This window comes from Oncorhynchus keta, chromosome 8, assembly GCF_023373465.1.
Source record: "Oncorhynchus keta strain PuntledgeMale-10-30-2019 chromosome 8, Oket_V2, whole genome shotgun sequence".
Taxonomy (NCBI): domain Eukaryota; kingdom Metazoa; phylum Chordata; class Actinopteri; order Salmoniformes; family Salmonidae; genus Oncorhynchus; species Oncorhynchus keta.
The window spans coordinates 19,531,522-19,548,380 of NC_068428.1; the positions used below are offsets into that span (position 1 = coordinate 19,531,522).

At 45.4% G+C, this 16,859-nt stretch overlaps 1 protein-coding gene across 5 annotated transcripts in view; it reads left to right on the top strand.

Annotated features, from left to right (window-relative positions):
• The window catches only part of LOC118386956 (protein enabled homolog), a 159,022-nt gene that overhangs the window by 43,364 nt on the left and 98,799 nt on the right, over positions 1–16,859 (top strand). Inside the window, exon 1 of one of the 5 annotated variants that reach the window (XM_052523752.1) lies at positions 13,530–13,797. The exons of 2 other annotated variants lie outside the window; for them this stretch is intronic. In XM_052523752.1, coding sequence (XP_052379712.1) covers positions 13,784–13,797 — 14 coding nt within the window. In that variant the 5' untranslated portion in view covers positions 13,530–13,783. Of the gene's footprint in view, positions 1–13,529; positions 13,798–16,859 lie in introns of those variants that run through there. 2 more of the 5 variants (XM_052523756.1, XM_052523757.1) reach the window with 2 other exon arrangements.

Below are 16,859 nucleotides of genomic sequence, written 5' to 3' on the forward strand. Positions count from 1 at the left end.
CTTGTGGTAGCAGAGAGAACAGTCTATGACATTTTTTAGGGCCTTCTTCTGACATCGCTTGGTATAGAGGTCCTGCATGGCAGGAAGCTTTTCCCCAGTGATGTACTGGTCTGTAGCCATCCTAGGTAGTGATGCAACCAGTTAGGATGCTCTCGACGGTGCAGCTGTAGAATCTTCTGAGGACCCATGCCAAATCTTTTCCGCAAATAGGTTTTGTCGGGCCCACTTCACGACTGTCATGGTGTGCTTGGACCATGTTAGTTTGATGTGGACACCAAGGAACTTGAAGCTCTCAACCTGCTCCACTGCAGCCCTGTCGATGAGAATGGGGGCCTGCTCTGTCCTCTTTTTCCTGTAGTCCACAATCATCTCCTTTGTCTTGACCACGTTCAGGGATAGGTTGTTATTCTGGCACCACACTGCCAGGTCTCTGACCTCCTCCCCATAGGCTGTCTCGTTGTTGTCTGTGATCAGGCCTACCACTGTTGTGTCACCGGCAATTTAATGATGCTGTTGGAGTCGTGCCTGGCCGTGCAGTCATGAATGAACAGGGAGTGCAAGAGGGGGCTGAGCACGCACCCCTGAGGGCCCCTGTGTTGAGGATCAGCGTGGAGAGAGTTGCAGAGGGAGATGTTTAGTCCCAGGGTCCTTAGCTTATTGATGAGCTTTGAGGGCACTATGGTGTTGAATGCTGAGCTGTAGTCAATGAATAGCATTCTCATACAGGTGTTCCTTTTGTCCAGGTGGGAAAGGGCAGTGTGGAGTGCAATAGAGACTCCATCATCTGTGGATCTGTTGGGTCGGTATGCAAATTGCAGGGGGTCTAGGGTTTCTGGAATGATGGTGTTGATGTGAGCCATGACCAGCCTTTCAAAGCCCTTCATGGCTGCAGACGTGAGTGCTACAGGTCGGTAATCATTTCAGCAGGTTACCTTAGTGTTCGTGGGCACAGGCACGATGGTGGTCTGCTTAAAACATGTTGGTATTACAGACTCGGACAGGGAGAGGTTGAAAATGTCAGTGAAGACACTTGCTAGTTGGTCAGCGCATGCTCGCAGTACACAACCTGGTAATATGTCTGGCCCTGCAGCCTTGTGAATGTTGACCTGTCTAAAGGTCTTACTCACATCGGCTGCCGAGAGCGTGATCACACAGTCTTCCAGTACAGCTGGTGCTCTCATGTATATTTCAGTGTTATTTGCCTCGATGCGAGCATAGAAGTAGTTTAGCTCGTCCGGCAGGCTCGTGTCACTGGTCAGCTCTCAGCTGTGCTTCCCTTTGTAGTCTGTAATGGTTTGCAAGCCCTGCCACATCCGACGAGCGTCAGAGCCGGTGTAGTACGACTCGAACTTAGTACTGTATTGAGGCTTTGCCTGTTTGATGGTTTGTCGGAGGGCATAGCGGGATTTCTTATAAGCTCTAGCCTTTAGCTCAGTGCAGATGTTGCCTGTAATCTATGGCTCTGGTTGGGGTATGTTCACGACTGTACAGTCACTGTGGGGATGACGACGACATCGATGCACTTATTTATGAAGCCAATGACAGATGTGGTGTACTCCTCAATGCCATTGGAGGAATCCCGAAACATATTCCAGTCTGTGCTAGCAAAACAGTCCTGTAGTTTAGCATCTGCTTCATTTGACCACTTTTTTATTGATCTAGTCACTGGTGCTTCCTGCTTTCATTTTTGGTTTTAAGCAGGAATCAGGAGGATGGAATTATGGTCAGATTTGCCAAATGGAGGGAGAGGTTTGTATGTATCTCTGTGTGTGAAGTATAGGCGGTCCAGAGTTCTTTTCCCTCTGGTTGCACATTTAACATGCTGATACAAATTTGTTAAAACTGATTTAAGTTTCCCTGCATTAAATTTCCCAGATACTAGGAGCACCGCCTCTGGGTGAGCGTTTTCTTGTTTTCTTATGGCGGAATACAGCTCATTCAATGCTATCTTGGTGCCAGCCTCTGACTGTGGTGGTATGTAAAACAGCTACATAGAATATAGATGAAAACTCTCTCGGTAGGTAGTGTGGTCTGCAGCTTATTATGAGAAACTCTACCTCGGGCGAGCAATAGCACCAGCTGTGGTTTACAAAAATACATAGACCTCCACCCCTTGTCTTACCAGACGCCACTGTTCTATTCTGCCAGTACATCGTATAACCAGTCAGCTGTATGTTGATATTGTTGTCGTTCAGCCACGACTCCGTGAAGCATAAGATGTTACAGTTTTTAATGTCCCGTTGGTAGTTTAATCTTCCCAGTAACTAAGTAATGTAAGTGCCTTGAGTGAAGTCGGTAAAGTGTGTCACGAGCAGCACAGTTTATCAGGTCCTTACTAAATTGCTCTGACACTCTGACAGGTTAGCATAATTCTCACCTCTCCATACATGTCAGCTGTTCCCTGGTTGTTGCTCACCCTCTCGTTCCCTCCCTCCCTCCATCTTCACACGCACAACAACAGGTGCTCCTTCAATACAAAGAACTGAAGGCAGTTCCCTGACATTCATCAGCCTGTTCAACACCAAGCTTTTCACTAAGCATTCAGGCTGATGCTGATGTAGTGCGACTATAGGATGTCTTGTGAGGACTCGTATTGCATGCAATACATCATCTCTCCTATTACCACAACCAAATGTATCTGCCATGTATGTCAGCTCTGAAGTGTCCTCTCCAAAACACACACCACCCCTTCCCCTCTCGTCAGCGATGTTGACAGCAGGCCTGAGAGACTGTCTCTGAGCTCAGTAGGCCAGTTAGAATATTAACACGCAGCCCCCTCCCTCTTCCTCCCCTTTCTCCTGCTCATTCGTCTCCTCTCTTCCTCCCCTCTCTCACTCTTCCCGCTGTCTGCCTGCTGAAAAGGCATTTAGGGTTCTCATGGCACACAACCAGCCTTTGTGAAAATGTAAAGAATTCCCCAGTTCAATTCCCCTATCCTGCTTTTCTCTAGTCTTGCATGGTAATTCTACCCCACACAGAGCATCTTACCCAACAGCCAAGCTCAAAGCAAGGCTTAATTTAAAAAAGGCAATGCAATGGGATGTGCAAGGAAAGGAGGAAAGGGGGTAGTGGTTTCATCAACACATACAGAAATGTCATTTGGAAGAGAGCCTGATGTTTCTCTTGCTTATCTTGTTGTGTTCTTAAGCTTCATTGCCAGCACGGCACCCCTGGAAGCATTCTGACACAGTAAAACTGCTGACCCCTGGACATTTCCTAAGTCCTCTTGGCTTCGTATTAGATCATTCTACCCTTTCCCTTCGGTTCCCTTCCTAGTTCAGAGGGACACCTACTGCTCCTGGAAGATGCAGTGAGAAGAACAGACCCATGTTAGTCTGCATGTCTCTTCTCTGATTCGTATTGCTCGGGGGACTGTTCTTCTCTGGGAGACTTGTTCAGCTGTAGCTTTGGCAATCTTCTGGTCTATGGGAGGATTTGAAGGCTCCGGTTTGGCAAACCTTAGGCATGGGGTTTAGTGGCTTTAAAGGCTTTAGAGTTACTTTCTCTTTAGTCAAACTCAAAACACATTCACATCTCTAAGGAACAGCCAAATGAAAGTGTGACTCTCCACTTTTTGAGGCATGTCTGAAGTCAACAAAGTAAAGTACAATATAGGTTACCCACCCAGTGCATGTTCAGAGTGATACTTTAGCTTGGTGCATTCACGAGATAAAGATGAAAGACAAAGTCCAAGTAGGCTAGGTCTCTACTTGTCTTCTGTTATGATGTGTGGCTCATTCACGAGATAAAGATGAACGACAAAGTCCAAGTAGGCTAGGTCTCTACTTGTCTTCTGTTATGATGTGTGGCTCATTCACGAGATAAAGATGAACGACAAAGTCCAAGTAGGCTAGGTCTCTACTTGTCTTCTGTTATGATGTGTGGCTCATTCACGAGACAAAGATGTTCCAAAATTTATTGGTACGGTCTTTAAAATGAGTGTGAGGCGTAGAGATGAGATCTGGAGATATGTTTATGTAGGCCTAGCTCTTCCTACAAATGTCAACAAGCCACATTCAGAGTAGCACAGTCCACCTATAGATGACGACGTCGTCGTTGTTGTTGTGCATGGGAGCACTTCGTCTCAGCGTCCATGTGTATTAGAAGATGCCCCAGGCCAGTTGGAGACTAGCTGACCACACCACTGCTGATGTCTCCCTGGGGACTGCCACTGCTACCTCCCTGCCTCTCCCTCTGTGTCAGCACTATTACTGCCACTATGTCACCCAAAGGTCATACGGACCATTCCAGACCCTGCTCCTGTTTCATAATCTATGTCCAGAAGTTTGCATAATCAATTCACTCACTCTCCACAGTAATCCCGCGTAACCACCCTTCACTCAATTGTCGTAAGAGTCAAAAGTGGCAGGGCATGACACCACTCCCCCTCCCCCACGTATCACACGGTCTGTTTGGGCTATAAACAGCACTGCAGAATTCAGCACTGTCGGCACAGTTTCTCCTCAGGCCAGAGACTGTGTTTTTCCAGGCTAACTCTGTCCTTCCTCCTGTCTACAAGGCTTTACAGAGATGGCTGTTTGACAGAGAGCCTCGTGAAACTTTGACCCCCAACCCTGACCCACCCTTAATAGCCTGGACTCCAAACTGAATATTGCTCTGTTTCAGTATGGATTCCAGCGATATTCAGTGTGAGTTCGTACAGATTCCAGGCTACCTGCCGAAACCATTCTATAACACTCCAGAATTTGGATGCTTCTCAGGACCAGACTGGGACTGGAGGCGGTCGATAGCTACAGATCCTATTCCATCAAGAGCTGAATTAAATACTGGGCTTCCAACAAGAGTGGTGTTAGAATGTAATTTGCGTTTAGAGCAGCATAGCTCTCCTGTGCATCTCCTAGTTTGAAGGCTTTTCATTTTGGGCCTCCCTGGCTGACTGTTGCAGTGCTGAGGTGGAAGGAATGCAGTGGACACATTCCTCGTGTTGAGTGATCCGCTGTGGAAAGAGGCTCATGGGAATAATGGGATGTAACGGTGTGGAGGACGACAGAGGCCTCTGTCTCTCTGTTTCACTGATTTTAACGAGGGCCTAATATGCAGAAAAGCGCACACACAACATCCCAGACAGTAAAACACCTCTCCTTAACCTGGAGGAGAGGATTAGACCAACATCCCAGACAGTAAAACACCTCTCCTTAACCTGGAAGAGAGGATTAGACCAACATCCCAGACAGTAAAACACCTCTCCTTAACCTGGAGGAGAGGATTAGACCAACATCCCAGACAGTAAAACACCTCTCCTTAACCTGGAGGAGAGGATTAGACCAACATCCCAGACAGTAAAACACCTCTCTTTCACCTGGAGGAGAGGATTAGACCAACATCCCAGACAGTAAAACACCTCTCTTTAACCTGGAGGAGAGGATTAGACCAACATCCCAGACAGTAAAACACCTCTCTTTAACCTGGAGGAGAGGATTAGACCAACATCCCAGACAGTAAAACACCTCTCCTTAACCTGGAGGAGAGGATTAGACCAACATCCCAGACAGTAAAACACCTCTCCTTAACCTGGAGGAGAGGATTAGACCAACATCCCAGACAGTAAAACACCTCTCCTTAACCTGGAGGAGAGGATTAGACCAACATCCCAGACAGTAAAACACCTCTCTTTAACCTGGAGGAGAGGATTAGACCAACATCCCAGACAGTAAAACACCTCTCTTTAACCTGGAGGAGAGGATTAGACCAACATCCCAGACAGTAAAACACCTCTCTTTAACCTGGAGGAGAGGATTAGACCAACATCCCAGACAGTAAAACACCTCTCCTTAACCTGGAGGAGAGGATTAGACCAACATCCCAGACAGTAAAACACCTCTCCTTAACCTGGAGGAGAGGATTAGACCAACATCCCAGACAGTAAAACACCTCTCCTTAACCTGGAGGAGAGGATTAGACCAACATCCTAGACAGTAAAACACCTCTCCTTAACCTGGAGGAGAGGATTAGACCAACATCCCAGACAGTAAAACACCTCTCTTTAACCTGGAGGAGAGGATTAGACCAACATCCCAGACAGTAAAACACCTCTCCTTAACCTGGAGGAGAGGATTAGACCAACATCCCAGACAGTAAAACACCTCTCTTTCACCTGGAGGAGAGGATTAGACCAACATCCCAGACAGTAAAACACCTCTCCTTAACCTGGAGGAGAGGATTAGACCAACATCCTAGACAGTAAAACACCTCTCCTTAACCTGGAGGAGAGGATTAGACCAACATCCCAGACAGTAAAACACCTCTCCTTAACCTGGAGGAGAGGATTAGACCAACATCCCAGACAGTAAAACACCTCTCCTTAACCTGGAGGAGAGGATTAGACCAACATCCCAGACAGTAAAACACCTCTCCTTAACCTGGAGGAGAGGATTAGACCAACATCCCAGACAGTAAAACACCTCTCCTTAACCTGGAGGAGAGGATTAGACCAACATCCCAGACAGTAAAACACCTCTCTTTCACCTGGAGGAGAGGATTAGACCAACATCCCAGACAGTAAAACACCTCTCTTTAACCTGGAGGAGAGGATTAGACCAACATCCCAGACAGTAAAACACCTCTCCTTAACCTGGAGGAGAGGATTAGACCAACATCCCAGACAGTAAAACACCTCTCTTTAACCTGGAGGAGAGGATTAGACCAACATCCCAGACAGTAAAACACCTCTCCTTAACCTGGAGGAGAGGATTAGACCAACATCCCAGACAGTAAAACACCTCTCTTTAACCTGGAGGAGAGGATTAGACCAACATCCCAGACAGTAAAACACCTCTCTTTAACCTGGAGGAGAGGATTAGACCAACATCCCAGACAGTAAAACACCTCTCCTTAACCTGGAGGAGAGGATTAGACCAACATCCTAGACAGTAAAACACCTCTCCTTAACCTGGAGGAGAGGATTAGACCAACATCCCAGACAGTAAAACACCTCTCCTTAACCTGGAGGAGAGGATTAGACCAACATCCCAGACAGTAAAACACCTCTCTTTAACCTGGAGGAGAGGATTAGACCAACATCCCAGACAGTAAAACACCTCTCCTTAACCTGGAGGAGAGGATTAGACCAACATCCCAGACAGTAAAACACCTCTCTTTAACCTGGAGGAGAGGATTAGACCAACATCCCAGACAGTAAAACACCTCTCCTTAACCTGGAGGAGAGGATTAGACCAACATCCTAGACAGTAAAACACCTCTCTTTCACCTGGAGGAGAGGATTAGACCAACATCCCAGACAGTAAAACACCTCTCTTTAACCTGGAGGAGAGGATTAGACCAACATCCCAGACAGTAAAACACCTCTCTTTCACCTGGAGGAGAGGATTAGACCAACATCCCAGACAGTAAAACACCTCTCCTTAACCTGGAGGAGAGGATTAGACCAACATCCCAGACAGTAAAACACCTCTCTTTCACCTGGAGGAGAGGATTAGACCAACATCCCAGACAGTAAAACACCTCTCTTTCACCTGGAGGAGAGGATTAGACCAACATCCCAGACAGTAAAACACCTCTCTTTCACCTGGAGGAGAGGATTAGACCAACATCCCAGACAGTAAAACACCTCTCTTTCACCTGGAGGAGAGGATTAGACCAACATCCCAGACAGTAAAACACCTCTCTTTCACCTGGAGGAGAGGATTAGACCAACATCCCAGACAGTAAAACACCTCTCCTTAACCTGGAGGAGAGAGGAGTACATTATACTTATTCAATAACTTTTAGTTGTTAATCGTTCTGTTAACTCTATGTTGGTACTGTAGTGCTCATCATAGAGAACGTTCGGGCAGTGATACTGACAGTTCAGATGGTGGGATCTTTTCGGTGCGATTTCCTCATGGTCCACTTTGCGTACAGGAAAGTCTGAATTTACACCACTTTAATAAGCACAGCAAGCAGTCGTCTCGTTAAATTTGCATTGCAGAATTCTGCCCGCATCCACTTCAGAGGTTGCAATGTGTAAACTCCTCTTATCCCAAACAAGCAGACAGATTTCTGCTGTGAAGGTTTACTTCCTGACCAGTATTTGTTATTTTAATCAGAAGCAGATTTCTTGTTTGTTTAACACCTCTGGAACTGGCTTTATGGTGACTGTGGAATTCCACTCATGTGGGAGTTATCTCACTAAGATTCATTGCTTCCTTCCATCAATATATGTTTGTACTCTATAGCTGTTATTGAGTCTAACAAAAGTACAGCCCTAACTTGTTTTAGTAGGCTGTAGATCACAGGAAGTTGGTGGCACCTTAATTGGAGAGAACGGGCTCGTGGTAATTGCTGGAGCAGAATAGGTGGAATGGTATCAAATACATCAAACACATGGTTTCCATGGTGCCATTCCATCCACTCCATTCCGGACATTATTTTGAGCCGTCCTCCCCTCAGCAGCCTCCACTGCTGTAGATCCACATTGGTGGGTAGCACTGAGCATTGATGCTATCAATTATCAGACCAGCGGTGTCAATTTGCTAAGTGGATGTTTTTAAGGTCAATTCCACAATATATCGATTTTTCAGTTTGTATATATAGACTTTGCTTATTTCACTGACTCTGCATATTACCCATATACTGTAAAGCATTGCTTCTGCCTCTTTTCTCTATAAGGTGTCTTTGGAGGTTACAGGGATAAGTTAAGGCCCGATTTATAGTTGACTACAGCAGCATAGGCCTTGAGGTTTGCCGTGTGTATGAGTGCTGCATGTTCGAGGGTTGTCAGATTCAGTCCAACCTCACCATTGCTGTGAAACCTGATCTTTGTCCATCGTGGCATTTCTGTCCATACAGCAGAGCATTTTCAACATGATATTAAAAGATTTAGGGATTACGGTCTCAGCGTTGCAGTGGGCCAGATCCAGCTTGTGACCAGGCTGGGAAGTCTGCTGACAAGCTGACTGATAGAACCCACAAGGCAGACGACTGCTTCTGTTGACCTGTCACTCAGGGGGCCTCAAAGGATAATTTATCAACTAGGCCGAAGGTCCCAGGGGTGCCCGTCTGTGATGCCAGGCAAAAGACACAGCAGACCTCCCCACCTATCCATTTTTCTACTCGATTCATTTAGCAGACACTCTTATCTAGAGCGACTTACAGTCAGTGCATTCTCGTCTTAAGATGGCTAGCTTTCCCGTCGTGTAAGTCTCCTATCAATCAGGGGAAATGTAGAGAAGTAATCACTGTTGCTATTTAGCCCCTCATCAGATACATTTGATATGCTTGTTGGGTGCAATTACACAACAGCATGGTGTGTTCAAAATCTCTAAGCGATGCTTGTGTTGTAGTTCAGGAGAAAATGTCCCTGTGGTGGTTTTACCTCGACATCTCTCACACCACAACCCAGTCCCCTCCGCTTTAGACAGACACTAACAGTCTCTGCTGGATTCCCAAGCATACGTACGTCTGCAATGAAAGCAGTGACTGTGTTTGGGCCACAGAGATCAGGGCCATAGAGGAACAACCAGCCCTCATCACTCAGCTCTTTACTGCTCAGAACAGAAAGCTGTTTGGCAGTTAGTTACACAGACCAGACCAGGGCCCATATCCACAAAGAGTCTGAGTGCATATCTAGATTTGAACCCCAAAAAGTACTGCTTTATATCATTTCCTTTCTGTTCCCTTTTTAAACCTGTGAAATAACGTTTTTTTTAAAACATTTATCTCATTACATTACATCGGTCAGACTCTACTCGCAGTACTAAGATAGTGCCTGATTTCAAGCTCATTGTGCGTGTTAGGAATAGTATGCAGACAGACATGAGTGTCCTCAGATTCCCCCCCAGCTCTCTGCTGTGCATCAGTAAATATTCACAACCAGTTTCAAGGTTATTGTAGCAACGGCTGGTTGCTAACAAATAATACAAGCTTCTCCCCAGCCTCCCAGCTAGCTCAGCAGGCCTCTGATTTATGTGCGGATTCAGACACAACTGTGATTCCCTCCATGGGACAATTTCCTCTCCGGCATCTCACAGATGCAACTCCACGTACTGCTGCATTTTTAACAGGTGTTGTAACTTTTTATCTTTTTTTTTTCACTGTGAAATCTTTTTTTTTTTTTTTTTTTTTTTACAAATTAGCAAATGAAATTACTCCTCCAATCTGTGCTGATAGAGCAGGCAAGCTAGTTGTTTACGAGCGTAATGGACAAGTGTAGCCTATGGCGCAAGATGCAACTGAAATTTTGCAGGTTGAAATAGAGCGAGAAAGTTTGAGGAGGAGGCTCGAAGGCTGGACATCTTATGACCTGCATCATCTGACTTAAGTCCACAGAATTATACAGTCGTGGCCAAAAGTTTTGAGAATGACACAAATATTAATTTTCACAAAGTCTGCTGCCTCCGTTTGTATGATGGCAATTTGCATATACTCCAGAATGTTATGAAGAGTGATCAGATGAATTGCAATTAATTGAAAAGTCCCTCTTTGTCATGCAAATGATCTTAATCCCCCCCCAAAAAAACATTTACACTGCATTTCAGCCCTGCCACAAAAGGACCAGCTGACATCATGTCAGTGATTCTCTCGTTAACACAGGTGTGAGTGTTGACGAGGACAAAGCTGGAGATCACTCTTGTCATGCTGATTGAGTTCGAATAACAGACTGGAAGCTTCAAAAGGAGGGTGGTGCTTGGAATCATTGTTCTTCCTCTGTCAATCATGGTTACCTGCAAGGAAACATGCCGCCATCATTGCTTTGCGCAAAAAGGGCTTCACGGCCAAGGATATTGCTGCCAGGAAGATTGCACCTAAATCAACCATTTATCAGATCACCAAGAACTTCAAGGAGAGCGGTTCAAATGTTGTGAAGAAGGCTTCAGGGCGCCCAAGAAAGTCCAGCAAGCACCAGGACCGTCTCCTAAAGTTGATTCAGCTGCGGGATCGGGGCACCACCAGTACAGAGATTGCTCAGGAATGGCAGCAGGCAGGTGTGAGTGCATCTGCACGCACAGTGAGGTGAAGACTTTTGGAGGATGACCTGGTGTCAAGAAGGGCAGCAAAGAAGCCATTTCTCTCCAGGAAAAACATCAGGGAAAGACTGATATTCTGCAAAAGGTACAGGGATTGGACTGCTGAGGACTGGGATAAAGTCATTTTCTCTGAATCCCCTTTCCGATTGTTTGGGGCATCCGGAAAAAGGCTTGTCTGGAGAAGACGAGGTGAGGCTACCCTCAGTCCTGTGTCATGCCAACAGTAAAGCATCCTGAGACCATTCATGTGTGGGGTTGCTTCTCAGCCAAGGGAGTGGGCTCACTCACAATTTTGCCTAAGAACACATCCATGAATAAAGAATGGTACCAACACATCCTCCGAGCGCAACTTCTCCCAACCATCCAGGAACAGTTTGGTGATGAACAATGCCTTTTCCAGCATGATGGAGCACATTGCCATAAGACAAAGGTGATAACTAAGTGGCTTGAGGAACAAAACATCAATATGTTGGGTCAATGGTCATTAAACTCCCCAGACCTTAATCCCATTGAGAACTTGTGGTCAATCCTCAAGAGGCTGGTGGACAAACAAAAACCCAGAAATTCTGACAAACTCCCAGCATTGATTATGCAAGAATGGGCTGCCATCAGTCAGGATGTGGCCCAGAAGTTAATTGACAGCATGCCAGGGCGGATTGCAGAGGTCTTGAAAAAGAAGGGTCAACACTGCAAATAGACTCTTTGCATCAACTTCATGTAATTGTCAATAAAAGCATTTGACACTTATGAAATGCTTGTAATTATACTTCAGTATTCCATAGTAACACTGAAGCAGCAAACTTTGTGGAAATTAATGTGTGTGTCATTCTCAAAACGTTTGGCCCCGACTGTACATAGGAGGAGTGGCTTCTATGGAGGAACTTTGAATGTCCTTTGAGCGGGCTAGCTAGCCTATAGCATCCTTTACTAGCTCTGAAATGTGAATCCATTCTTCTCTAGCGAATATAAAAAAATCTCCCTATCTTCTGAATTATGCTCGTAACATCAGTACAGTAACCTGACGTTCGGAGGGGGGAGTGGCAGGTAGCGTAAACATGCCCGCGCACACACCGGCAAAGATTTTCAGCTTGCAGGCAGACATTGGAATATGTTTCTGAGTGTCAGAGTGAGGTTGGGGGGGGGGGGGGGAGAAGAGACTAGAAAGAAAAGCCTGGGACATAAGATAATGTTATTAACCGGTTCCCATGCTTTTAAAATAAGTAATGGTCCGGTACACTAAAGATCACTTTCATTCACGATTCTGTTCCTTGGAAGAATGTCATCCTGGTGATCTGCAAGGCCCTGTGCCCTCCCTCCCTCTGCAAGGTTAAGAGACTTGGCCTACAGTGAGCTGTGTTTAGTACCAACCCACCAGACTACTGACCTGGGCTGGACCGGGTCTTCATTCAGTGTTTTTAGCAGAGCAGGATGTTTTTAACCCAGGACAAAAGGACACACACACACAATGCATCTGAGAGGCAGAAGGATGTCTCCCTAATCCTGAAAATCCACTGGCCCATTTCCCTGCGTTGGAATGAAAGGGCCACGTCACCATAGAAACAGGATCAATGGACCATAAGGATAAAATGTTAACTGGGGAGGGAGAGAGCTCTTTTTATTAAGTAGTGATATATTTGATCGCTGTCTTAAGACAGTGACTTGTTTATTGTGTTGGTGGGTTTTTGTTTCAGTCACAGTTGCCAGTTTCTCATCCTCTTGTTCTCGTCAGTCCACTCTCATGGTGGTGCCATCTTCCCCATGGATACAGGAGAAAGTCCCAGAGGACGGGCAAGGGTGCTTTGGTTGGGGGGGTTACGGACGGATGGACTCAAAATCTACCTTTAGATCACTGTCTATGGGCAACTTCATCCTACTCTGGCAAGGATGCCACAATCCTTTCAGCTCCTGTAGTCTGAGGGTCAGCAAATGTCAAAGTATTAATTAATCCTCTTACAATAGTTGTGAAGGTTTAGGATGGGGGTTCAGTGAATATGGATTCTAATTGGGTACTGATTTAGGACCCCAGTGTTCCTGTAAACTCCTCCTAGCCCTGGCGGTCTGGAAAGGGACCTTGTGACCTTTTGGTCCTTGACATATAACACACTAAAGTATTGACCCACATTTCCTATTTGAATTAGGTTGGCCTTTCAGAATGGAGTCTGACGAATGAATATGATGAGGCAGTGCTTCACACTCTGTATGATAAGACCTATATCATGTCTCTCTGTGAAGAAGTCAAGGGTCTATCATTATGTCACATGGTTCCATTGATTTAGCTAAAGACTTGGACTGAGTTGGATGATACAGCTTTACAGACAAATATACATTGGCTTGTCCGTCAGTCATATCTAAAATGTCCTCCTTGCTCACCGGACCAACATATCAGAGCGCTGTACTGCGAGTGCTAAAGGGTTGTTGGGCAGGGGTAGGATGGGTTTGGAGCAAGGGAGGAGCCCTGAGAGGTGAGAGATGAGGTGGTGGGGTGCTCTCTCTCAGAAAAGCCCCTGGACAAAACCGTCCCAATGACGCCTTTCAGTCAGCATGTTTATTCCTGGGGTGAGGGATTCATTCTGTGGAGGGCTGCCTGAGTGCCCGATTTAGCCCCCTGGAGGAGGGGTCATAGTGACAGCAGGCCCGTCGGAGCCTCTAGTCTACACAGTCGCCTCACTGTTGCTGTCGGGCAGTTCTTTGGACACCTCTCTGGACCTCGCAGGACACAGACGAAGGCCGACCCTCTCAGACAGACAGACGTTTCTCAGTTGTTGGTGCTGGATACACCTGTTGCTGCCTCCACCGCCATGACACGTGACTCGTAAGTCCTTGCTGTGGCAATTCTGTCGAGCAGGGGAAGAGTGGGAAGGGAACGTAGTGGGTTTGAAATGTTAGCAAGCGGTTTCCTTTGAGTCCTCTTCTTCCATATGTCTCTGTTTTAAGATGGCTCTAGAGTTGACCTAGTCAGTGACTACATTATTCCCAGTTTGGATTAGGGCAGAGTCTGTCTGTGCTGATTTCATAGCTGCTGACTGGTGAGCCTCTCTACTCTCCGTCCCAGAACTGATTCATTAATAGAGCCTAGTCTAATAGGGGCTTCTTTCTACCAGCAGAATAGCTCATATTAATAGACCATGTCCTCTTAGAATCCATTCAGATCTAGTTCCTGTCCAGTTACAGGACAGTATTTCTCCTGTGATGAAGTGACTGGAGCATTCAGCTGCTTGCTGCTGTGGGTCTATATTTATTGATGCACACTCGGTACAAGTTCATAAAAAGCCTTTTAGTTAAGTCCTAAACTGGGGGTGTGCATGAGTGTTCATGTATGTACTGTAAATATGTATGTACACTGCTGTTCAAAAGTTTGGGATCACTTAGAAATGTCCTTATTTTTTAAAGAAAATGTATTTTTTTTGTCTGTTAAAATAACATCAAATTGATCAGAAATACAGTGTAGACATTGTTAATGTTGTAAATGACTATTGTAGCTGGAAACGGCTGATTATTAATGGAATATCTACATAGGTGTACGGAGGCCCATTATCAACAACCATCACTCCTGTATTCTAATGGCACGTTGTGTTACCTAATCCAAGTAAGATAATTTTAAAAGGCTAATTGATCATGAGAAAACCCTTTTGCAATTATGTTAGCACAGCTGAAAACTGTTGATCTGATTAAAGAAGCAATAAAATTGGCCTTCTTTAGACTAGTTGAGTATCTGGAACATCAGCATTTGTGAGTTCTCGATTACAGACTCAAAATGGCCAGAAACAAAGACCTTTCTTTTAAAACTCGTTAATCTATTCTTGTTCTGAGAAAGGAAGGCTATTCCATGCGAGGAATTTCCAAGAAACTGAAGATCCCGTACAATGCTGTGTACTACTCCCTTCACAGAACAGAGCAAACTGGCTTTAACCAGAATAGAAAGAGGAGTGGGAGGCACCGGTGCACAACTGAGGAAGAGGACAAGTACATTAGAGTGTCTAGTTTGAGAAACAAACGCCTCACAAGTCCTCAACTTGCAGCTTCATTAAGTATTTCCCACAAAACACCAGTATCCACATCAACAGTGAAGGGGTGACTCCGGGACACTGGCCTTCTAGGCAGAGTTGCAAAGAAAAAGCCATATCTCAGACTGGCCAATAAAAATAAAATATTAAGATGGGCAAAAGAACACAGACACTGGACAGAGGAACTCTGCCTAGAAGGCCAGCATTCTGGAGTCGTCTCTTCATTGTTGACATTGAGACTGGTGTTTTGTGGGTACTATTTAATGAAGCTGCCAGTTGAGGACTTGTGAGGCGTCTGTTTCTCAAACTAGACACTCTAATGTACTTGCCTTCTTGCTCGTACAAATTAAGGTGTGTTTATCCCTATTTCGTCCCGTTCGCTTCATTTAAGATTTTTTTTCCCCCCAACCGAATCGCCGGAATGAATACACCCCATATCACACAAAAAAACACAGTTCACTTTCATAGCAGCCACATATAAACAGTATGATCATTTTGCTTGTTGTGGAATTCCTTCTCACATGTACACTCCTCTTACCTTTTCCCTTCACGTGTGGATAGCTGTAGCCAGTTAGCTAACATAGCATCCCTCTCTGTTTGAGCCATATGTTTGAGTAGGCCAAACTAACTAGCTGCATTGGCTACACCATGGTGCTACCCTGCAGAGTTCTATTGAGGCAACTGTAGACCTTCATTGGAAAACAGTGTTTTAATACATTATTTGGTGATGTTAATATATCTAGTATAGTGAAACATTTAAAAAAGTGATCCTTTTTTAAATAAAACTATTTTTATTTTTATGAAACTCTTCCTCCTCTGAGAAGCCTCCACTGATGTATATGTACTGTATGTTCAGCCATGTGTTCTATATGTAGGTGTTTTACATTAGTGTACAGGACAATGGGACGTGGTATAATGTGTATATTGTCTTTCGTTGTGTGCTGTGCTGTTCTACAGAACACGTGTATCAGCTGCTGAAGTGAAGCTGTAGCCTCCCCCGGGTTTGTGGAATCAATTTCACTTAATTGCCGTAGCTGTGTGTTTTGTCTCGCTCCCCCAGCTGCACTTTAGAGAGCCCTCCCCGGTTGCCTCTGAGGAGATGCAGCTACAGAAAATGGGACACATTGCCATATGTCAAAGGCATGAACAGATGGCGTTAGGGTGGTAGTCCATTTCATCAAGAGTTAGCATATAGATCACCGTTGCTTTATGGAACCGGTGTGACAGTCAACTTCTTGTTATTGAGGGACTGGTTGAGCCATTTTCTCAAGACACGTTTTTATGGGGTGTTATATTCCTGGTTGAGTTGGTTATGAACTTGTTCGGCATGGTTGTTTTTCTTCTTGCATCACTATAATTGTTTATCTCTTCATGGCCAAACCATAGTGAGAACTTTGTTGTATTCTTCTTCCCCCACAGACACTTGTTTCAAAGCAGTCTCTGGCTTATGACAACAGTACCTAGCAACAATGACATCATCGATCAGACTGCAGCTGGAGAGGATGCCAATAGAACAACAACAACAACATCAGGAGTTAGATATTGAGCTAAACATTAGCACTAGAGATGTGGGGTGTGGTAGTAGTCCTGTCCACAAGCCAGCTCTCTAGCAATTAGCCTGGGGACAAGGTTATGTAGCTAGGGCATTAAAACTGAGCCTTCTCTTCACATCAGGTGAAGGTTCCTCACCACCGTCATCATTCTGACAGTTCCCATACACAGGTAACAGAGCTAGCCCGTTGGCAATAGCGGGTTCTGTTGGGTGACACACCTGTGTACATAGCTGTCACCTTGCATCAATGTTGGCAAGAGACGAGAGTCTCATTAGGTTCCATCACTCCGGACTGGCTCGGAGATGCTCACACCAAAA